Source organism: Bicyclus anynana, chromosome 27, assembly GCF_947172395.1.
Source record: "Bicyclus anynana chromosome 27, ilBicAnyn1.1, whole genome shotgun sequence".
NCBI lineage: Eukaryota > Metazoa > Arthropoda > Insecta > Lepidoptera > Nymphalidae > Bicyclus > Bicyclus anynana.
In genome coordinates this window covers 2,987,632-3,012,674 of record NC_069109.1, presented here as the reverse complement: position 1 = coordinate 3,012,674, position 25,043 = coordinate 2,987,632, and the positions used below count along the sequence as shown (strand labels likewise).

The 25,043-nt window shown below is 35.0% G+C and overlaps 2 protein-coding genes across 9 annotated transcripts in view; one reads left to right on the top strand and one right to left on the bottom strand.

The window, feature by feature from the left end:
- LOC112056126 (uncharacterized) overlaps positions 1-4,876 on the bottom strand; it is a 32,150-nt gene extending 27,274 nt beyond the window's left edge. For all 6 annotated transcript variants that reach the window (XM_052890262.1, XM_052890263.1, XM_052890264.1 and 3 more), the window contains exons 1-4: positions 4,767-4,876; positions 3,628-3,733; positions 2,395-2,562; positions 169-241 (exon numbers count right to left, since the gene is read on the bottom strand). In XM_052890262.1, the coding sequence (XP_052746222.1) occupies positions 169-241; positions 2,395-2,562; positions 3,628-3,731 (345 nt within the window). In that variant the 5' untranslated portion in view covers positions 3,732-3,733; positions 4,767-4,876. The remainder of the gene's footprint in view (positions 1-168; positions 242-2,394; positions 2,563-3,627; positions 3,734-4,766) is intronic.
- Positions 4,877-7,433: 2,557 nt separating this feature from the next.
- Positions 7,434-24,531, top strand: LOC112056125 (probable basic-leucine zipper transcription factor E). 3 transcript variants are annotated; one of them, XM_052890256.1, is made up of 6 exons: positions 7,434-7,596; positions 9,319-9,455; positions 12,600-12,773; positions 13,950-14,210; positions 14,822-14,990; positions 16,246-24,531. In XM_052890256.1, the coding sequence occupies exons 1-6, from the start codon at positions 7,539-7,541 to the stop codon at positions 16,284-16,286; spliced, it is 840 nt and encodes a 279-aa protein (XP_052746216.1). In that variant the 5' UTR covers positions 7,434-7,538; the 3' UTR covers positions 16,287-24,531. The 3 variants fall into 3 exon arrangements, with proteins under 3 accessions (XP_052746216.1, XP_052746218.1, XP_052746217.1); XM_052890258.1 differs by having other exon boundaries at positions 7,592-7,660; XM_052890257.1 differs by lacking the exon at positions 7,434-7,596 and adding an exon at positions 7,684-7,856.
- Positions 24,532-25,043: the final 512 nt, after the last annotated feature.

Below are 25,043 nucleotides of genomic sequence, written 5' to 3'. Positions count from 1 at the left end.
CCGGGACTATGCTCGGAGTTCTTCTCTCTACCACGCGATGGTCCCGGCACCCGCACGGTGAATCTATGGAATGCTAAGATATTCGTCTCTGGACCATCTTTCTACATGATTATGCGTCTTTTTATTATAAGAGGTCAAAAGTCAATGCAATATGCAACAGTAGCTCACCTTATGTGCGAAGTGTATGTTTAATTTTAGCGGCTCAGTTCTATTTAGCTTCATCATCGCCATCTTAGCTTCACTGCAACGAAAAAAGATTATATTAATTAACTAGCGGACGCCCGCGACTTCGTCCGCGTGAAAGTCGATGTAAACTTTTAACTACGCCTACCCTAGCCCCACCCTACCCTACCCCTACCCTATCCCTACCCTACCCCTACCCTACCCCTACCCTACCCCTACCCCTACTCTACCTCTACCCTACCCCTAGTTTTCTTTGCTATAAACCTCACGGAGCCCGAGACCTTTCCAACGAATGCAAAACCGTGGAAATCGGTTCGTGCGTTCTGGAGTTATAGCGTCAGGAAGGAAAACCCGACTTATTTTTATATTAATTAATAAGGATTTTAATTCTAACAATCATAATAATTACCAGCAGGCTAATTCACTAACTTTGAAGCATGCTAGTTGTCATATACGAAATTGAGATCATCCGGTCCCTACAGGTGGATATCATACATATTTTTTTATTCTTTACAAGTTAGCCCTTGACTACAATCTCACCTGATGGTAAGTGATGATGTAGTCTAAGATGGAAACGGGCTAACTTGTTAGAAGGAGGATGAAAATCCACACCCCTTTCGGTTTCTACACGGCATTGTACCGGAACGCTAAATCGCTTGGCGGTACGTCTTTGCCGGTAGGGTGGTAACTAGCCACGGCCGAAGCCTCCCACCATCCAGACTTGGACAAATTAAGAAAATCTCAATCTGCCTAGCCGGGGATCGAACCCAGGATCTCCGTTTTGTGAATCCATCGCGCAAAACACTGCGCCACGGAGGCCGTCAAAAATGACATGAATACAGTAGGTAAATGACATTTTGTCAATTGATTTGATGTTTATTTTAATATGCGGGTCAAATTGCGCGGCGTCTGGTAGTCTATACTAATATTATAAAGCTGAAGAGTTTGTTTGTTTGATTGAACGCGCTAATCTCTGGAACTACTGGTCCGATTTGAAAAATTCTTTCAGTGTTAGATTTATCAAGGAAGGCTATATGCTATATTTTATCCCCGTATTCCTACGGGAACGGGAACCACGCGGGTGAAACCGCGCGGCGTCTGCTAGTGATATTAAAAAGCGATAAAGTTTATGGTATTGTAGGGGTAATCTCTAGATCTACTGAACCTTGGAGTTTGAAAATTCTTTTACCACTAGAAAGCAACGTTATTTGCGAGTGTTAACCCATCTACATATCTACAATATACGCCTATGCATGTTATACTTTAGTACATTATGATATAAGTGCGGTAAGTTGAAAATTACAGACGAGGCGATATTGCATTTTAGTAAGGAAAGAAAGAAAGAAAGAAAATAAGTTTATTCACTTTTTAGTGTCACAAACAGTACATCCTATCTTAGATGTTACATGACTGTCTGTGACACCAAACAGAAAGGGTTTACAGCTCAGCATTAGCCGTTCATCGCTGGAAAGCAATGCGCAGCGCTGATTTTCAGCTGAGACCCGGGTGACGTCACAGTCAGTTATAATTACAAACTAAACAACTAATCAAAATACTTTTAATACATTCAAATTAAAAACTCAGATAATAAAACACAAAATAAAAAACCAAAAACAAAAAACCTTGATAAGGGCGTATATATAAAATGATAATAACATAAATATAAATGCCAACATACAATAAGTAATATGACATATATCTATATATACATAATTTAATATATAAAATTCTCGTGTCGCGGTGTTCGAACTTGAACTCCTCCGAAACGGCTCGACCGATTTTGATGAAATTTTTTGTGCATATTCAGTAGGTCTGAGAATCGGCCAACATCTATTTTTCAAACCCCTAAATACTAGGATAGGGTAGTGGTAGGGTAGGGGTATGTTATAGGGATAGGGTAGGGGTAGGGTAGCGGTAGGGTAGGGGTAGGGTAGGGGTAGGGTAGGGTAGTGGTAGGGTAGGTTTATGGTATAGGGATAGGGTAGGGGTAGGGTAGTGGTAGGGTAGTTGTAGGGTAGGATAGGGTAGGGGTAGAGTAGAGGTAGGGGTAGAGTAGAGGTAGGGTAGGGGTAGGGTAGGGGTAGGGGTAGGGGTAGGAGTATGGTAGTGTAAGGTAGGGATAGGGAAGAAGTGCAAATAAATAAATTAATAAGTCAAAGCGAAGCTTGAGCGAGTCCGCTAGTTATTTTGTAAAATTAAAAAATCCCTCACCCGGGCGTCTCATAAGTGACGAGCGCGTACTTCTTGCTGGGGTCATTGCTCAGGTAGACCTTGGCTATGGTCCCGTAGGGCATGAAGGCAGCGCGGAGACCCTCCTCGTTCAACGCCTGGTTGACGTTTGTGATGTATAGCTTGCAGTGGTCGAGTTGCACACCACCACTGGTAAGGGATGATAGAACAAAGGTAAGGGATGATGACAGTTTTTCAAATTGTATATAAATTAAGAGTATGCTAATAGTAAAGCAATTTTGTAAAAGTAACAGGGTATCTGCGATCGTTACTTTCGGAGCTACAGGGATTTAAAGGGTCAGATTTGCGGCACTGCCGCGGATCCCTGAAAAATGCCCCAAACAAAATGGTACGAGTTAATGACGTCGTAGGCACTTAATGATCGTTAGATTTGTATGGGCGTTCAAACAAAATTACTAATATCTTTGATATTTGTGTATTTATGTTTATAATTCATAAATTAAAAAATGCCACATTTAATGTAAGGAAGCTAAAATTGGATGAATTTTTATCTAATTACGATGAAAAAAATTTAATAGATTTTAAAATTTTATAATCTTATTTATTTTGCAAATATCCAGACAATCTTTGCTTTTTATGTATAAATTAGTTAACATTGATCTAAGCATCATCCCCATTATCTATATCTCAGACTAATTACATGAGGAATTAGTCTGAGATATATATAATGGGGATATATAATATAGTCTAAATTGGCTGACTATGAGCTCTACTTTATCCCTATGCAAGGAATGTATCTTATTTTCAAACTAGCGGACGCCCGCGACTTCGTCCGCCCTTAGACCTCTTTAATTGCTGTAATATCTCTGTAAAAATGGACCTTACCTTCTCCCATTTTCCCAACATTTCCCTTCACTGCTCTGCTCCTATTGATCGTAGCGTGATGAAAAGTATACCAAGTTGTTGTACCAAGTTTTGTTAAAATCTGTCAAGTAGTTTTTGTTTCTATAACCAACATACAGACAAAAAATTTACTGATTGCATTTTGTGGCATCAGTATCGATCACTTATCACCCCCTGATAGTTATTTTGGAAATATATTTCATGTACAGAATTGACCTCTCTACAGATTTATTATAACTTTAGATATCCTGTGGGTCTATATGGGTCACTTTAGACCCTTGTATACACTGATATTCCTCCAACCAAATAAGCAAGTTAAAACTATATATAAGAAAGGTGTCTGTTCCCCACCTTTTGACTTCATCATCAGGGTACTGAGCATCGTAAGTAGTGTCATTGTCCTCTCTCATGGAGTCCCAGCCCTGGGACTGGGAGTGACGTCCGCGCGACATCATCTCTGTATATACAAACATACATTTTAATAATTATTTTTACAGTTATTTGTGTTGCCGTGTGGGAGAACTAAAGGTAGTATGTGCACTGCACCTGCTCAATAATCTCATTACAATCAATATCAACCTATATTCGTCTCACTGTTGAGCACAAGTCTCCTCTCAGAATGAGAGGGATGAGAGGGATGGAATGCAGATTGGCCAACTTCAGTCTTTTTTTTTTAGAGAATATTTGCCAGATCTCCACAAGTAGTTGGGAAAGACTGTATTAGGAGTGGGTATGACAACAGACCACTGGGGAGGAGATCGAACCACCACCCCTCGGTGATGAGTCTGGCCGCTCTTACCGTTGAGCTATTGAGGCTTTACACATGTAGAGAATTAAGACAATTCTCAGATAAGCAGTTTCCTCATGATATTTTTCTTAAAATATACATAATTGATTGGAGGTGCATGCCCCGGACTGGATTCAAACCCACACCCTCCGGAATCTGAGCCAGAGGTTGTATTCACTGGGCCAATGAATACAGTAGATCCAGAGATTTTTTTTTTTTACCCCTACAACCTCACAAACTTTACCTCTTTAATATTAGTATACATTCATAAATAATGATAATAAAATTATGTAAGTGTAATAAATCAAACAACCATTTGCCTTAAGAACCGAAACACAGCTCTAGACAATCAACTAAAGGACCAAGCTCAAGGTGAAATCGAAAACAAGTTTTTTTGTATCCAGCACATTGCAGGAAAAATATATAGGGCTTAAGATAAACATCTATGCTATAGCATAGTATAACGGTGTAATATCATTGAAAATAAGATTAAGCTATACAAATAAATGTAAAACAAATTTATAATATGAAACAAATATTTTTTTCAAAATTCGCTAAACAATACTTTTTTTCAAATTCAAACTGTTGCCGCCTGCCGGTAAGTCTTTACCTCACATGTGTTAAAAAAAATATAGTGTTAATCGTTAAAGAAGTTATAGCTGATCAATTACTAAGAAAATTGAGTAAATATTATTTTGCTTACCGGTAAAATAATGTTGATTATACAATTTAAAACATTAACACAAAAAACAAAGAAAATCAAACAAACGCCTTGCCTTGGTTTTTTTGGAATGACAAATCAAAGATTACAATGTATTATTGGAAATAGATAGGCAACTCTAACTTTTTTCGGAACGCTTGTGATAGCGCCATCTAGTGACTAGCTACGGTATTTTTAGTATAGTATCCATTATGTTATAAAAATAATAATGCATATTTTTTGTAAAGGAGAGATTTTTGATTTTGTAATAGTTGAAGAAATCAATTAAGAAAAACAAAAAAAAAGACAAAAAGTTTTCTACTGTTACCCCCAGGGTCGAACTCAGGCTTATTCAATCGTACCTTTGTTATGCACCACTAGGCCAAATAACTATATGGAGCAACGTTGAAATTAATGTACGGTTACTGTCTTTCTTTAATAATCCCTTTGCTTCAGAAATACAAACACATTCTTCCTATTACGCGTCAAAATTAAAAGGATAAATAATTCTTTTTTTTTTGTTTTTTTTTTCCATACTTACAGGGTTTAAATCTCTAAAAACGTTATAATACATACACACCATAAGTAATTGAATTTACTATCCTGGAATCTTAAATCTAGGATGTAGATGGCGCTGCTTCATAAAGATTTCACGTTCTTCTAAGTTGCCATGGCATGTGACAAATGACAAATGACAATCAATATCAATAGACAAAAATGACAAAAGACCACAACAAAAGACAATCGCCTGTGTTGCTATTCATAGAATAAATTGATACCTATTTTATATTCTACTGAAAATGAGAAAAACCGGTACTTTAAAACTGGTAGTTTTTATATTTATTACGAATTAACTACTGCATAAATTACAATTAAAACTATAATGAAATGAACGGATAAAAATAAGTTTATATGCAATTTAACACTTGTGTGTCTGAAAAGTGAACGTCTACGATGTACGTAACCATTACTTTTCACATAAAGAAACTGTCAATTAGAGGTGAGGCGTATAGACTGGAGCAGGTCTTATCACTGGGTTTGATAGAAGACGTATGACGTACGAGTACGGAGCAGGGACATAAACACGTATTAAGCGTATTTAGAAGTACCGAGTAACGAGGAGCGCAAGACGTCAACAGAGTGCGAGTCCAATACTCAAAAATACTTTAACGGTCCAACCAATGCGGGACGTGTTCAGAGACGCGTTCGATTAGTAATGTGTGAGTGAGAGACTTCTATCAATGCCGAAAGAAAATAGACTTTGTTGTCTAGACATAAGACCGGTTTTTCAACGCAATAAACACTTCATACTCCAACAGTCAAAACATCGCGAGACGCGTTCCCGGACGCGTTCGTTTAAGAATGTGTGAGTGACGTCCCATTGCCGAAGAAAAATTGTCTTTACCTTATCAAACATAAGACCGATGTTTTAACGTAGAATACACTTAATACTCCAAATATCGTACTGAAGCATGCGTGAGTGAGTCCCTGATTTAAATCCTTATTTTAAAAACATAATGTTTATTTGTTTTAGTATGATTATTTATCCGCTAAAGTAACAAGTAATGTAACCCGACAGTATCATGAGGTAATAATTAAAGAAATAACTAAATAATAAAATTAAATTGAAATTTTGAAATTAATGACTAAAATATTTTTGTTTGCAAATTTTTTCTTTTTTTTGTGGATTACAAAAATCAAAAATAGTTGAAGAAACCAATTGAGAAAAACAAAATAAAAAAACAAAAATGATTTTTTTTTTACCCGGGATCGAACTCATGATTCTTAGTTTATCGTACCTTGCGTACATACCACTGGTCCAAACAACTATGTAGAACTCGGTTGAAATTAATATTATCTATAGGTCCTAATAGCTCGTACTTCTAAATACTCGTGGAGCTAGTCTTTGGAACACGTCTCTCGGCGTACTCGTACTCGTAATACTCAGTACGCATTTTAGCGAGTACGACTCACCTCTACTGTCAATTTGTAATAATGTACTTTTAAGCCAACGACATTATATTGTTACGTCGTTGTTTTAAGCCCACTTAACACAGTTTCAACCTTAGACCAATTATAGAAGGACCTGTATCGCACTCATAGTCACGAACAAAATTGTCTGTCATTTTCTGAAGATAACGAGCTTAGATTTGGTATGTATCTTATACTAAACTAGAAGTTTTTGCCCGTTTTTTAAACAATTCAATTACACAAAAAGGTATTTTTACGGAGCTCTTTAACCGACGAACACGATTACAACTATTTAACATCGATTCTATAGAGACAGTTTCTATAATCGCATTTGATCGTTGATCATATACTTTGACAGAAAAATAACGTCTAGCGAGGCAGGTCCTATACAATAATTGGTCTGAGGTTTCAACACATAATATTGAAGCTGTGTGGCAGTGTATGTACATTTATTTAAGCTCCAAAAAGAAAAAAAACACTATTAATTAATCTACTAATGATACTAGTGATGTTGGTAATACTTTGGTAATAGCACGAATCTCATTTATATGCGTTAAACATGCTTACACTCATAAACACGTTTTTTTTATTTAATCGATAACTTTTATATTAATACCGATTTATTTTCTCTATAGAAACACTAAGTAATAGCTGTCAGTGCTAAATCTGACATTGACTAGTTTTGTGATTTTGTCATTTGACAAACTTTTTTTGAGCGATTGACATAACCTATCGTCGAAAAAGTTAAAGCAGTGGAAGGTTTTATAAAAAAAAGTGTTTTAAATTGATTGAGAATCATGAAGAATGGATGATTTCGTAAAAAACGTACCCTCCTACCAGTTGGACCAAGAAATATTGGACGGTAGGTGTTTAAAATGTTGTTACTCGAATGAAATTTGAGACACCCTAGTTCTTAGAATCAACAGGTATGACGCAAAAGTACAATACTTGTAAAGTTTTGATTTTATTTTGAATTTTTATCGTCTCGTAACCCGGTTTTACGTATTTGGAACTACGTTGTGTGGATTTCAAAGTGCATATTAATTGTATGTTTCGTAATAAATAAGTGTTGGATTGCGAAATGTTTTGCCCTATTTGTGGTATTTTGTTTATGTTCTACAAGTAGGTACAAGAAATAACTCTGTTTTGTTGTTTTCCGCGAAAATATTGTTTTAAACTGTTTGTTGATCCAGTGGTTGGTATGTGGCTTTTGATTACAAGGTTGTGGATTCGAATCTGGGGTCGGGCTATGAAATACTAAACTTTTTTTGACGACCTGCTGCAGTTGGTAGTACTGTGGTTTTCAACATAGAGATCCAGGGTTCGATTCCCACTTCAGGCCAGTTAAAGATTTTGTAATTTCTAAATAGGCTCAGGTCTGGTCACAATGATTATTTTACACTATAGATGTGTTACGTGCCTACAAAATCACTACAAAAAGTGATTTGAATTTAATGATGCATGCACAATTTTGTGTTTACTTACATTTTATATGTTTATATAACTTTTACACTTCTTAAACACACAAACACACAACTCAACATTGTATTGTGTGTTTAAATAACTTTGGTTATTTAATAAGCAACTAAATGAAATTAAGACAATTATACACATTTGCCCGCCTCAGTTTTGATATGCTAATGCCCTATCTCTAGTATAAGAAATAAGATGAAGTATCTTTTTTTGGTAATTATTGATTATTATATTAATTTACGTATTAAATGATTATGAAACACGGCTAAAACTCACGTGATATTACGTCGGAGTATGCCCGACTAGACTATTGATCCAAATGTTTTTTAATATGAATAACACTCACGTTAATTTACGTAATTGTTTTTAGTGTTACATTTTTTGAAATACAAATTCTGAAAAAAGTTTGTATATGCGGATGTCAAGGAGATGCCTAACTTTTGTTTTTTTTATGAGCTTCACCTGCTTCACCACCCTGCTTGTTCTGAATCATTCTGAATTATCATCTTTATTCTGTGACTTAACCAATTCAAACACACATTTTAAACTTTTGAGTTTATAATATTAGTAGGATTTATTGATTGCAGAGTTACATTTTATTAGTTTTAAGTACAATGACCCAAAATCATTGATGACCAAAAATACACTTACACAAAATCATAGAGAGAAACTAGCTAAGTGTCAGAGGGCAATGGAAAGAAGTATGGTTGGGTATAAGACTAACGGACAGGATCACCTCAAGTGAGATAAAACATAGGACAAAACTTACTGTTCTCAATAGAATCAACCACTTGAAATGGCGTTGGACGGAACACATGTTACGCTGCAAGACCGTCAAATGGAGCAAGCAGGTGACACTCTGGTATCCAAGAGACAGTACCAGACGATGTGGACATCCACCTAACCCTGGAGCCATACTGTACCAGAGTTGCGGCCGACAGGGTGCAGTGGAAGCAGTTGGAGGAGGCCTATGTCAGGAGACACTTTGAACAGCGGGACATAATATAATCAATCAAATCAAACACAACACTCATGTAACCAAAGCTGTTTAAAATAAAAGGCTATTTTATTTATTTATTTACAATGACCCTAAAGAACGGTTTTGTTTCAGCTCGCGGCATTGGCATGACAGTGGAGGAGGTGGCTGGGCTGCCGACATGCAAGTATACACAGAGAGTCCACGAGCTCAACCTGCCGGAAGATGACCTGGCCTTTTTGAAGATGCTGAGGCGTAGAATCAAGAATAGAGTGAGTTCCCTTCCATTTATGTACATCATAATTTTTGTCATGGTCTGGTGGGAGGCTTACCACCCTATGGGAAAAAATGTACTACTGATTTAGCATTCGGTACTATACTGTGTGCCCAAAATTCCTCAGTGCCTGAAGACAAGTCTTCAAACAGTGTTTGTTGCCAGTGATAACCTACGGATCCTAGACTTGGTTGCTAACTATGGGCCTTAAGGCGGCTCAACCATTTACAAACAAAAAGAGAATTTTCAAAATTGGTTAATAAATGATGAAGTTATGTCTTTGCGGGGCATACCATTTTTTATAATTTATAATTATTATAATAAATTATTTATTTATTTTATTTATGAAGCATTTTTTTTCTTTAGAATAGAATAAACAATAAAAGAATCAATAAATAAATAAAAAATGTCTTAACGTTGAGCTGGAATCGAACTTTGGTTTAATAAGTTTTGCCCCTTAGTTTCACACTTGTCCAGTTGAGTCGATATGATAACGTCGGAATGTGTTAACTTGATGCACGGCTCGGGTGTTAGGTTTATTTTCGTTACGGAATTTCTTGATACAGTCCCCGCGGTAAGTGCTATGCAATCGCTTAAAACAAAACTCGAGAGGTGACAAGGGACGCCCGGATGGAACGAAGTTCGCTATCGCTATTGTATTCGCAATCGCTATAGCTATCATCGCTACCCTGAAGCTCACCAGCTGTCTTCAGGTCACGGCTTACAACTATAGCTAAGTGTCGTTACAACTTTTGGTCTTAATTTTTTCCGTCTAGCCACCTTTCGCAACGCGTGATAAGGAACTTTGTTCCTAAGACATACACGTCAATATTTTTTTTTTTTAATTATTTGCCTTATTTTTTTGTTTATAATATGACCAATATTCCCATTTTCCTCCAACTAGTCGGGAAAGACTGTATTAGGAGTGGGTACGATAATAGACCAACGGGGCGGGGATCGAACCACCACCCCTCGGCGATGAGTCCGACCGCTCTTACCGTTGAGCTATTGAGGCTTTTATACGCGTCCAATTGAGAACCTCCTCCTTTTTTTGAAGTCGGTTAATAAACTACAAGCTAACGTTCCCACAGACTGCGTTGTCACTCGCCGTCGAGTGTAACCCGATACGATAGTGTAACACAAGACTCACTGTTGCGTTTCTCTGTAAGACATTCAGTTTATACAGCTCGTGTCCACGAGTTCCGCGACTTCGTTCACGTGAATTTTCATCATCATTGGGGGGGGGGGGGGGGGGATTTGTAGCTTCATCATTATCAACCAATATTCGGCTCACTGCTAAGCTCGAGTCTTTTCTCAGAATGAGAGGGGTTAGGCCAATAGTCAGTCAATCGTAGCCATAGTATGCAGGTTTCCTCACGATGTTTTTCCTTTACCATTTGAGACACGTGAAATTTAAATGGACATAACTGAATAGTTGGAGTAGTAATTATCGTAATTAAGTAGATGAAAATTCATACAGTTTTAGCGTCCTTAATTAAATGTGACATTTTGTAATATATGAACTATAAACATAAACGCAGAAATAAAAAACATATTAGTAATTTTGTTTGAACGCCCATACAAATCCAACGATCATTATGACCTACGACGTCATTAATTCGTACCATTTTGTATGGGGCGTTTTTCGGGAATCTTTAAATCCCTGTAGCTCCGAAAGTAATGATCGCAGATACCCTGTTACTTTTACAAAATTGCTTTACTATTAGCATACTCTTTATTTATATACAATTTAAAAAACTGTCATCATCCCTATTGCGATACTATAACAATTATTCTGTAGAGGAGGTCGCCTCATGGGATGTGAATATGAGAAGCGAGTTACAATGTGGTTAACCGCTTTACCGCATTTGATACCAGCACGTTAGCTACCGGGCTATGATCAGTGGCGTGCACTTCATAGATGCATAAACACAATGCATACCCTAAGGATTCATTACGTCTCCGTATTGGAGGAGAAATTTCCCATTTTGTATAATAGGGATGATGACAGTTTTATAAATTGTATATAAATTAAGAGTATGCTAATAGTAAAGCAATTTTGTAAAAGTAACAGGGTATCTGCGATCATTACTTTCGGAGCTACAGGGATTTATAGGGTCAGAGATACAAAATGGTACGAACTAATAACGTCGTAGGTACATAATGATCGTTAGATTTGTATGGGCGTTAAAACAAATCACTAATATCTTTGTTATTTTTTTTATAAACGTACATCTAATTACGAAAAAAAAATTAATAGATTTTGAAATTTTATAATCTTATTTATTTTGCAAATATCCAGACAATCTTTGCTTTTTATGTATAAATTATTTAATATTGACCTTATTTACCCGAATGTATCATAAAAATCAATATATTCAAATCTAGTCGTCATCCCCATTCGTACGTATAGTGCATACCCTTGTGTACGCCGCGGGCTATGATGTGTATCAGAGCTGCCCCTGTAGCCATGTGGCACGTCGATTCTCTTTCTACGATCGCTAACGCTTCGAAAACTAGAAAGATGTATGGGAATGACATTTGCTATAGACAGGTCACGTGATCAAGATCTGTCATTCCCATACACTTTTCTAGTTTTCGAAGCGTTTGCGATCGTAGAAAGTGAATCGAATACTTAACGCGCTAACTTCGTACTTAAGGCGCTAGTTGCATAATTAACGCGCTAGTTGCGCACTTAACTCGCTATTTGCATACTTTATGCGCCAGTGGCGTACTTAATGCGATAGTTGCGTGCTTAACCCGCGACTCACTTACTTAACGCGCTAGCTTCGTACTTAACGCGCTTTTTGCGTTCTTAACCCGCGAGTCACGTACTTAACGCGCTAACTTCGTACTTACTTAACGCGCTATTTGCGCTCTTAACCCGCGAGTTGCGTACTTAACGCGCTAGCTTCGTACATACTTAACGCGCTATTTGCGCTCTTAACCCGCGAGTTTCGTACTTAACGCGCTAGTTGCATACTTAATGTCCCAGTGGCGTACTTAACGCGATAGTTGCGTACTTAAAGCGCTAGTTGCATACTTAAAGCGCTAATTGCGTACTTAACGCGCTACTTGCGTACTTAACGCGCTAGTTGCGAACCTATCGCGTAAGAATAAAATATATATCCCTTTTCTACAGCTGGCATCGCAAAACAGCCGACGACGTAGCGTGGAACACCTACGTCAGCTAGCGCGCGAGCTGCGTGCGGTGCGCGCTTGCCGGACCGACGCGCTCAGCGAGCGACGCTCCTTGGTGCACACGAGGACTGAGCTGAGGAACAGCTTCGCCAAGCTACGGAGCCACGTCACAAAGGTAACTGACCGAGTCGCTTCAGAAGCGCTCAAGAAGCATGCAAATTGGTTGTTCAGCACGCAAGTTGCTTGTGCAGCACGCAAGTTGCTTGTGCAGCACGCAAGTTGCTTGTTCAGCACGCAGGTTTATTGTTAAGCACGCTAGTTGATTGTAGAGCATGCAGATTGGTTGTTCAATAAGTAAATTGGTTGTTTACTACGCAAGTTGCTTTTTCAGCACGCAAGTTGCTTGTATATTACGCAAATTGGTTGTTCATGGCACAAGTTGCTTTTTTAGCACGCAAGTTGTCTGTTCAGCACGCAAGTTTTTTGATCAGCACGGAAGTTACTTGTAGAGCACGCAGATTGGTTGTTTAGCGCGTAAGATGCTTTTTCACCACGCAAGTTGCTTGTATAATACGCAAATTCATGGCACAAGTTCCTTTTTTAGCACGCAAGTTGCCTGTTCAGCAAGCAAGTTTCTTGTTTACGGCACTTGTTTGCACGGAAGTTGCTTGTTTGGCACTCAAATTAGTTGTTTAGCGCTCAAGTAGCTTGTTCAGCACGCACTTTGCTTGTTTAGAACGCAAGTTGCTTGTATAGCGCGCATTTTGGTTGTTCAATAAGTAAATTGGTTGCTTACTAAGCAAGTTGCTTGTTATCCATCATGTAAAATCCCTTTGAGAGCTTCCGTTGCGTAAACGGTTAAAGTAACGCAAAATAAATGTATTTTGTCAGAATTTTGTCTCTTTAAAAGCATGTCTATTTCAAAGATCTCTTTAACTCACTATAAACAATTTTTTTATGATAATTAACTATTCAATTAATACAAAGTTTGTTATGGGTTACCGAGCTAAAGTCACAGGTGACCAAAATCAAAATCAATAATCATTTATTTCAAGTAGGCTCAGTTTACAAGCACTTTTGACACGTCAGTTGACTATTTGTAAAGATTCTACCACCGGTTCGGAAGGCAGGTTCTGCTGAGAAGATACCGGCAAGAAACTCAACAGTTGCTCTTTTGAAATGAAAAAGTCATACAGTATTATAATTTACAATTGATAACAATTACAATTTCTTATACTTTTACTTCCACCTTTATCTTTAAGGAACTCATCAATGGTGTAGTAACCTCAACTAAGTATATTTATTTTCATACGATGGTAGAAGTCTAAACAGAGATATTTTAATTTTCCAGGTCCTCCAAGATCGATCAGACCCGACAACCGTGCCAGACATGGAACCAGAAAGACTACACGAATCTCACAACCACAATCACAACCAGAACCATAACAACAACCAGAACCACAACCATAACCAGAACCATATGAAGACCGCAACGCCTAAACCTATAGACAGACAAATAGACAAGAACATATTTGACAACCAATTAGAAAAGAATGTCTTCGAATGCCGAATAGATAAATTGGTTCAGCAAAGCGTTACCCATATGTTTAAGGTGAGTTCATTTTTAGGGTTCTGTACCCAAAAACCCTATTACTAAAACTGTTTCCGTATGTATGTCTGTAAAAAAAATATATATAATATATACAGGATGCTCGGGAGTATTTCCCATAACTCTGGGGTTATATTCTTTACCGAAATTTAATTATAAATGTTTAAAGAACATGTATTCTAAAATTAATATTTTTGGAATAAATAATATTTCTTTTGTAAATCTTTTTCTTCTTTCTTTCTTCTGATCTTATACGCATCCTTATAATTAGCGCGTTCAATCAAACAAACAAACTCTTCAGCTTTATATATGTATTAGTATAGATAATTATTTATTTATGCAGTATTTTATTTTTTTAGAAAATAATAAAAAATAAATATAAAATGTCTTTACATTGAGCTGAAGTCAAACTCGGTTTAATAGCTTTGCCCCTTTAGTTTCACACCACTTGTCCAGTTGAGTCGATATGATAACGTCGAAATGTGTTAACTTGATGCACGGCTTGGGTGTTAGGTTTATTTTCGTTACGGAATTTCTCGATTCGCTCGCCGAGCTCAAAGCCCTCGATAAAAGTTATGCAATAGCTTAAATTTTAAAGAAAACATTTTCTACAGGATAAGGAGAAAAGGATCTGCGCCAAGACGGTCTTCATCGACAAAGTGGGCGACGTGCAGAGGAGGGAGGGCGCGGACGGAGTGCTCAATCTGTGCGTCAAAGAGAGGAGGTCGCACGGACGGAAACAGCCCGCGCCGCGCCGGATCGCGTACTACGAGCACTCTGAGGGTGCGTATAAAACACAGATTAATCAATAATGTACAGATGGAGCGTGCGGAACACGATGGTGTCGTAGCCGCTACAAATACAATATTCAAAAAGTTCCTCTCAATTTCTCCAGGATGCCATCATCAGATCCTGACATAAAAAAAATGGGACCACCCTGGAAGTAAACCCTTCTAAACAAAAAAAGAATTTTCAAAATCGGTTTATAAATGACGTGACGGAAATATTTTATATAAAATAAAAAAAAACATACATACACACAGCCGAACGTAGAAACTCCTCCTTTTTGGAAGTCGGTTAAAAACTAATACGTTCTCTTGTCAGTACGATACGAACCGTTGCATCAGTAATTTTCAATATTATTCAAGAAAAATGGCGTCTTATGTTTTAAATATTTTAATTTTTTTTTTTAAAAACTAAAGAAATAACATGGACTATTTTTTTATTGGTAATTAATGATTATTATATTAATTTACTAAATTTTTGTTAGTGTTAAATTTTGAAATACAAATTATGAAAAAAGTTTGTATATGCCATGTCAAGGAGACGCGTGTCGTTTGTTTTTAGGGGTTTCACCGCCTTCACCACGCTGCTTGTAAAGACTTACTCTGTATGATCTTTACCCTGTGGCAAGGATGTAGTACATTATTAGCTAAAAGCAGTATTCTATGTCGGTGAAGTGAAGCAATGGAACCCTTCACTGCTTGGCCTGACACGCACTTGGCTGTTTTTTTATGTTTTGTAATATTTTAGAAGGATTTTACGTTACGAACAGTTAAAAGAAATTCCAATTTACTAACTTTTAGTTAAACTTTAGACTAAAATAAAAAAATATATATAATTACTTACGAAAATTTTTGTGTGTTTGTTGGTCTTTTTCGTCGCAAAAACTGGACCGATTTGTCTGTAATTTGGAATGGAGAGAGATTATACCCTGGATTAATACATAGGTTACTTTTATACCGGAAAAATCCATTAATAACCAGAATTTCACGTCTCCTTTTATTTAACAACTAATAGAGCTACGCGTATAGCCTATGTTACTCGGTAAAAATGTGGCTTTCTAATCGTGAAAAAATTAAAAAAAAAAAACAGTCGAATAGTTTTTTTATTTAAACCATAACAAATTTACTAAAAATCTTTTCTATTAATATAATATGTTAGTTTATATATTATATCCCGAGATTTCCATTCCACTAAGTTTTTAATTTTTCACAGTTGTTTTTTTTTTATATTAATTTGATTTTTTTTTTTACAGATGTCGTCCTGGATTTAAAAATAAAAAAGGAGAGCCAGTGACATCGGTGGAAGATGAAAGGACAGACGGACAAAATGTTCAGTCTGTTTTATAGCCATTACGTTTTTTATACGTACAGACCAAATAAAGATTTTTTATATTATTATATATCTCGCGTAGCTAAAAAGTTAAGCCAGTATTTTTTTTTAATATAGACAGGCAACAGAATAATCAAACATATCTACTAATAACTTATTGGTCAAATTCAAGGCAACCAATCGCAAAAATATAAAAAAAAATACTGAAAAACGGTTTTTTTTTTTGCAAAAATCTTGTAAAGATTCATGATTCAATCATAATACATTATGTTAACTTTTTTGTTTACTCTTTTAAAAAAAGTTAAACTTAAAATATTTATTAAAAATATTTTGATTATTTTTTGTTTTCGACTGTTTTTTCTACGCGAGGTATTCTATGAAAATGATATTTTAAGTAAAATAGTATATAACTATATAGAAAAAATCGAAAAACCTATTATATACACCATTTATACCTACATTATAGAAAACAGATACAATTGAAAATTTATATTAAAAATATGTTAAAAAAACAAGCTTTCATATAATTATTACAAACGCCCGCGACTTCGTATGCAAAAAAAATCTTTTTAACAAAAAATTCAACCAACTTCAAAATCACAAAAACAAACGAAAAAGCAAAAAATAACATCGTATGTGCTACCTTCTGATAACTTTGAAGGTGGTTTGATAGTGAACGTAAGCGCCACAGTATGGACAATTTCCTTATTCTCATTTTAACACAAAATTACTTTACCGATTTTCATGAAAATCAAACGGGGCTAATCTGGAATCCAACAAATAAAGATTTTTCTTAATTGGTTAAGAAATGACGAATGCATGAGGTAACTAACATAAAAAACACGTGTCAAATGACCCGATGAGATGATGACCCGAGAGAAGATGAAAACCCCCTTTTTTTGAAGTCGGGTAAAAATCTATGTAAAAGAAATGTTCCATGTCCTTATATGGAGGCTGGGCCTTTATTCGAAATGTCAAGCAAGCAGCTTCAAATTGTTTTCAACTTAAAAAACATAAAATATAGTCATTAAAAATATATATATATATATATATTTTTTTTTTTTTGATACCACCAAATTTTTTTTATTAATAAAATAAAACATTTATTTTTTGTGAGCTGGCAATATTAAATGAAAGCTTGTTAAAAATATATACGTATGTTGTATATATTTATTAAAAATCGTATACGGATATTGAAAATATTACGTAATATAAATGCCCATTGTGCTTTGAAAAAGTAATTTTTTTGTTTGTTTTTGATTATGCGGTTATTTTTTACGCCATTTTCGTGTAAAGTAACCGAATTATTTTATGGGTTATTATTATTTTGTATTGAAAGCCTGTAATAGTCAGTCAATATCCACATTTAATAAAAGCTTGAATTTTTTCAATAGGGATGATGACAGTTTTTTTTAATAGGGATGATGACAGTTTTTTAAATTGTATATAAATTAAGAGTACGCTAATAGTAAAGCAATTTTGTAAAAGTAACAGGGTATCTGCGATCATTACTTTCGGAGCTACAGGGATTTAAAGGGTCAATTTTGCGACGCTGTTGCGGATCCCTGAAAAACGCTCCAAACAAAATGCCACTCACAAATAACGTGGTCGCTTAATAAGATCGTATATTTGTATGGGCGTTCAAACAAAAATTCCAAATATCTTTTTTTGGCGTATACGGTTATAGGTACTTTATACATTGAAAAATGTTTGTTTTTTATCTAATTACGTTAAAGATCATATAGATCAGATAGTCATCATCCCTATTCGCCCAGTAGTTTAGGAATCCTTAAGCCACAAACACAGAATAAAGAATGATCCAGAATGAGTCGTTACAAGCAGCGTGTTGAAGCCGGTGAAACTCATAAAAACAAATAAACGTCACGCGTTTTTAACATTCGCATATCTTAATTTGTATTTCAAAATTTAACACTGACAGCAATTACGTAAATTAATATAATAATCAATAATTACCAATAAAAAAAACTCAATCTTATTTCTTTAGTTTTTGTGAAAAGTTTTGAAAAATATATAAAAAACAAGACGCCATTGTTCTTGAATAATAATGAAAATTATGAATGCGATGCTTCTTGTCGTACTGACTCGAGAATGTATTCGTTTATGACTTTTGTATTTGGAACGGTTATGACACCACACTCTATCTGCCTATTATTCTCTAATCTGTGGCTACAAAAAAATCTTTGCTATTAGTGTAAGGTGTGGCCATGACAGGCTTTTCGATCACTTTTTTTTTCATCTTTTCGATCACTAATTAATTTGTCATGTTTTACCTTAGGATATGATATTATTATTAAAAAAATTAACAAGAACTGTTAGGTTAGTTGTCCTATTAAATGTAATTATGTTATTCTATTACCAATTATTTCTCATATGATATTGTTACTATAAAAATTATCGAATTTTGTCATTTACTAAATGTTAAGTCTAATTTTTAACCCCCGACGCAAAATAGGGGTGTTATAAGTTTGAAATAATATAAATTTAAAAAATTTAAAATATAGCTTATAATACTTCCATAATTCAGTTTAAACACTGTTTACAAAAGAGGCAAGTAGCCTATTACATTATATATTCACACACTTATCAATCATATAAATGTGATGTATAAAGCATTATTCATTAATCCCTGACGCAAAAAGGGTGTTATATGTAAGTGTATGTCTGTGTCACCATAGCTCACGAACGGATGAAGCTATTTTGATTTAGTTTGTTTTGTATGAATGGTGACTTATTTACGAGTGTTCTTGGACATGTTTGATGAAAATCGGTTGAGCCGTTTTAAAGTTGTGGGGAGTGAAAGTGGGGAAGAATAACCGAATGTGCGAATATACTCGAGTGGGGTCTCAAATGAAAACGCACTGAAAGAGAATATTGATGACTTATTTATTTATTTTATTTTATTTATTTATTATTCAAAAAACAACACATTGAAATTAAGCCTAACCATAGTGCAACACAAACCACAGTTAGTTTTACTGTGCACTGGTTATTATTGCATAATACAATATTTAGTAACAAACAGAACATTATTAACAAACAGAAGAGGATAAATAAACAGATTAACAAACAGAAGAGGATAAATACCAAGAATAATCATTATAGGGTACTTAAATAAAAGTGTGAGTGAACTTGATCGAGAGTAATTAATAATTTCATGACCTTCGAGGGTTTTTTTCATCCAATATATCTAAAACACTCGCACATAAGTCACCTTACATGCTAAAAAAACTAAATTGAAATCGCTTCATCCGTTGAGGAGCTATGGTGCCATAGACAGACTGACACGTCAAACTTATAACACCTCTCTTTTTGCGTCAGGGGTCAATGAATAATGCTTTATACATCACATTTCTATGATTGATAAGTATGTGAATATTATAATGTAATAAATAAATTAATTAAACAAATAAAAAAACCCAACTGCATAAAGTATAAAAAACTGAAAAGAAAAAAAACAAGCTCAGTCCAGAAGTGAAGAAAGCGATTAGAAAACAACCTATTAAATAATGTAGAAATCAATCTATCCAATATCTAAGGTCCCGACTGTTTTCTACACCTTTGTTTTTCGTGCGCTCTATCTGCCTTTTATTCTTTAATCTGTGAATTTTACTTACAATTTTAATACAATTGTGGTGACTGAATATCCATACTAAAATTGTATGTTTGTCTGATAACTTTCACGCCTAAACTGCTGGACCGATTTAGATGAACTTTGATATAGTTATAAATGGAATCTTGAAGCAGACTACTGGACTACTCTAATAGGTCATACCTTCATACAAAAATCTTCGAACCCTTTCAAATCAAATCTAATCAAAAATCATTTATTTTAAGTAGTCTCAGTTTACAAGCACTTTTGACACGTCAGTTGACTATTTGTAAAGATTCTACCACCGGTTCGGAAGGCAGGTTCTGCTGAGAAGATACCGGCAAGAAACTCAACAGTTGCTCTTTTGAAAAAGTCATACAGTATTATAATTTACAATTGATAACAATTACAATTTCTTATAGTTTTATTTCCTGTGTGAAGGTGGAAGCTGATCCAATGGCCTCCAAGCGCTTTTATCTTTAATTAATAATACAGTCGATATACTTTCTTTCTACTACTAGTAAATGACTTAAGACGACTTGTAAATTTAAAATAAGTTTCAGTGGCACGCACTCCATCTAAGCATAAACGCAGTGCCTGCCCTCTGAGATTTGTTACTGGCAATTTTTATGTATAAAAGTATCTCGTGTTAACTGCATACCAGGATCAAAATTCCCGTGCGCGCCACTGTTGTATATAACCTATAAACGAAAGAAAACTATATAAAAAAGCACCAAAATAGCTTGTAAGTGTAATGTAATTTGTTATGTCCATTAATATTGTTATATATAAGTAGTTATTTGTCATTGGAACGATTTATTGAAGAATTTTACAAAGAAAAATAATCACAAAGAGCATTGTAACCGTTTTTCATATTGTTTTGTCCGCCATTTTGTTTCAATCAACTATGTATAGACGTAATGATATAATCATTGCATAGACGTAATAAAAAGTCCAGACACCGTCTCATAAACTAAACTGTGATCCACTCACTGACTTCTTATAATAAAAGGACGCACAATCATGTAGAAAATTTCACTTGAAAACTGGCCAATTTTACTTTGACAATTTTAGAATTATTGGTAAAGAAAATTTTACCTAAAGGTCTATAAATATAGTCCAATATTAAATAAAATTCCAAATTCAGAGCAAATTCAACCTTAAAGATTGAGTTTAATGTTGAATTTGCAAATGCGACTATTTGAATTGAGAGCCAAGGAGTTGTGTTTGGCACTCATTGAGTGGGGGCGTTTTTTGGTCGCTGATTGTGCATCCACTTTTTAATAGGAGATCGATGGACGCACCCCAATAATGCCAGTTCGCATATACGCGCCGGCACAATGAGTCACATATGAAGACAGAGATTAATCTATACTAATATTAAAAAGCTGAAGAGTTTGTTTGTTTGTTTGATTGATTGAACGCGCTAATCTCAGGATCTACTGGTCCGATTTGAAAAATTCTTTCAGTGTTAGATAGTCCATTTATCGAGGAAGACTATATATTATCCCCGTATTCCTACGGGAACGGGAACCACGCGGGTGAAACCGCGCGGCGTCAGCTAGTTTCTTATATCTGGCAATACACTTCACACTCACACATGTACTCGGCGCCATGGTGCTTCTGTTGATTGACAGGGAGATACCGTCTGCTTATTTTATTAGTCTATGGTTATATGCCTGTTGTTAATTATGTATGTACGATTTATAACATGAAAATGTACGTTTTTACGTACATCTAACATGGTTATTCAACTTATTGTTACTTTTTAACTTATAAAAATATATAAGTATATCAAAATGTCGGGCAAAACGGTTATATTGAATTGTTTGAGTATAAAATCTACCTGTTAGACTTAGAGCATAGATATATAAAAACATAGATGTGACTTCATTTATTAGGGCGATTACTTGTCATCGGGTGAGATACCAACAATGTTTGCTGGGTCGGCTAGTGAATTAATATCCGATAGCTAATTTGATACTACAAATATTTTTATTTCTCACCACAGAATAAAGAATGATCCAGAAAGAGTCTTTACAAGCAGCGTGGTGAAGTCTATAAAAACGTCACGTGTCGTTGACATCCGCTTAAACAAACTTTTTTCATAATTTGTATTTCAAAATTTAACACTATCAACAATTACGTAAATTAATATAATAATCAATAATTTCCTATAAAAAATACTCTATCTTATTTCGTTAGTTTTTTAATTTTGTATTCGGAATGGCTACGACACCGTCGTGTTACGCTCTATCTGCCTATTATTCTTTAATCTGTGTCTCACATACAGTACATTTTACTATTGAGAATGTATGCTTAGATTCATATATAAATAACTTCTCATGCCATTTAATTTAAGTTTGATGTTACATCTAGTATTTATATATCAATGTGATAAATACAAGTAAATTTGTAAATCTTTATATGTGATGTTGACCTAATATAAATTACTTTAGTTACCTAATAAGGGGCCTAATTGTCTAACGCAAACGATTGAATTTGACAATTGAAATCGTACGTTTTTACTTGTCAAACGGCTATTTCGGATTGTGTAAGCCAATGGAAAGCCATCGGTTGGGCATAGTTTGTTCATTACGATTAGATCGTTATTTTTATACGAAGAGTGAATGATTTGTTAAGATTTGACAGTTATTTGCGATTGTCTTCGAATTGTGTAAAGTTTTATGGTCATGGCTTATGTCAAAAACTTACGATGGGTCTTGAGTCACCTTTGATCGTAAAACGGACAAATTGTGGATGTCCAAAATTCCAAAATAATAATTTATATTTTGTTAAATATCTAAAATTAATATTTTTTTCCATTCTAAATCTCTCAATTCAGTTTCCCCGTCCTCAGTTAGCATTTTTAGGACGAAACTTTGCGAAGTGTTTTGTTTGTAAACAATGAACTCTGTTAAAAAGAGTAATAAATAATATATTCTTTGCAATGAACCTATAAAGTCAAAACAATGAAGTTAATTGAGTGCTATTAATCGATTTATATAGGATGCTGAGACTTGGGCTCTGAGAGAAAGTGAGAAAAAGAATATACACGCTCTAGAAATATGACACAGTCTCACTCCTCCAAGAACTGGGGATCAAACAGCATCTTTCTTCCAGCATCCAATGTCTTCTTACACAATCTTTCTTTGGACGTACCAGAGAAAGAGACGATAAGTCCATAGAGCGACATAAACTCAATACCTACGATATTTAATACCATACCATGTTTTAGATTTCTGCGACATCTTGCATGTTGTTGTATCCAATGTGTTGGGATCTGTGTTCCAGGGCTTATGTGTGTGGTTTAGTTAAGTTTGCTGGTTATTAAGCAAAAATTAATCGAATTTCATTTTTAAAATTATGATTATGGTGAACGAACTCTTTCGTCATCGCTCATAGGTACATTTACATTTTCCATTGGTGCATGCCCACCCTAGGAATCCTAGGATTCTGAGCTACCGAATAGGAATAGGAAATAATAGTAGATAAGCCAATGGGTGGGATTAGAATAGGATAGGAATAGGGAATGAGTCAAAGCGAAGCTTGTCTGTCTGCTATATTATCTTAGTACACAAACTACACTTACATTGAGACTAAATGTTGATGTGTGTATTTTATAATATGCTCAATATTAACAATTTTGCTTTACAGGATATTTGGAATATGCCCTATAACTGCAGACTCCAATATTACAAAAAGCACATGCAATACAATAGAATAACATATTGGTGTGCTGAAGAAAAGATGGCAAAGGCTTTTAGCTGATAGGACATTGTACTGATGACCCTGTTATCTGGTCAAATCATAAATGTGTGTGTGTATTATCAAAATATTTGCATAGATTGTGAAATGCTGATGATATTTGATTTGGTCTTTGATATTTGAAAATAAAAGAATACTTACTTTGCTGAGTTTGTTTTTTGTAGTCTTTTCCAAAACTAAAGCTTTCAGTTTAACATTTTACTATTAATATTTTTTTTTACCATTACAATAATTAAATAAATTATTCAAAAAAGTGTAGTTGTAAAAAATACATTTATAATACCTGTGTATGTTCACCCCCTGCAGTTTCACCCACATAATTCCTGTTCCCGTGGGAAGGAATACATGGCCTATAATACTCAAATGTGGATTTTTATTGGTAAAATAATCTTCAACATTGGTTCAGTAGGTCCAGTGTTTACCCCTACAATCTCACAAACTGTATCTTTTTATTACAGTATCTTGACTACTAGTATTCTAAGAATTATGAAAATGACACCTCTGAGGGTGAAATAGGGGTTGGAAGTTTATAAAAAAAAGATTTTTTAAGTTTATTTATTATAATAATAATAAATACAGTAAACATAGACTTTCAGTTAGACATTTTTTAAACCCTGAAACCACAAAGCTTAAAAATAATCAAATATATACTTCTCATCCAAACAGTCAGCCTGTACAGTACTTGCAGACACTGTTTTGATGATTAGTATATTTTCTTAAATCAGAAAAACGAGTCATCATCATGGATCAGTCATCAATCATGGATTCAGCCCTGCCCACTGTACTTGACAACATATTGGCCATACTTAAATGTTAAAGCATGTTTATTTTTAAATATGTTTTACCGTAAATAAATCATTACAGATGCTATCTTTCTAACAGCTAGCAGGATAGGTACAATGAAGTTACACACTAAATAATCAAATTTATTTTATAATTAACAAAAATGAGTAAGAATATAGATGGATGGCTGACATAGAGAGCTCCTGGAATTAGACACACACACACACCACATAATTCTTAAGCTGGCTGCTGGCTCAGCTAGTCAGTCTTGTTGTCAAAGCACTCATCTTCCTGTCTCTGAGTCAATATCAGTGGTTCATCATAATGGTCTGTTCATAATAATCAATTTAGTCTGAAATTAAAAAAAAAATTAATCTTTCATACTAAAAGTTAGATAGAATCTTTGAGAGGAAAACATTAGCAGTGGTGTCCTGGGTTTGATCCCTGGCTGGGCCGATTGAGGTTTTCTCAATTGGTCTAGGTCTGGCTGGTGGGAGGCTTCGGCCAGTTACCACCTTACTGGCAAAGACCTACCACTAAGCGATTTAGCATTCCGGTAT

Bases quoted from the DNA above. Each gene is read 5' to 3' on its own strand.
- LOC112056125 (XM_052890256.1), top strand. From the start codon at position 7,539: ATGGATGATTTCGTAAAAAACGTACCCTCCTACCAGTTGGACCAAGAA. The intron at 7,597-9,318 runs GTAGGTGTTTAA...GTTTTGTTTCAG, and splicing joins GGACCAAGAAATATTGGACG to CTCGCGGCATTGGCATGACA. The intron at 9,456-12,599 runs GTGAGTTCCCTT...CCTTTTCTACAG, and splicing joins GGCGTAGAATCAAGAATAGA to CTGGCATCGCAAAACAGCCG.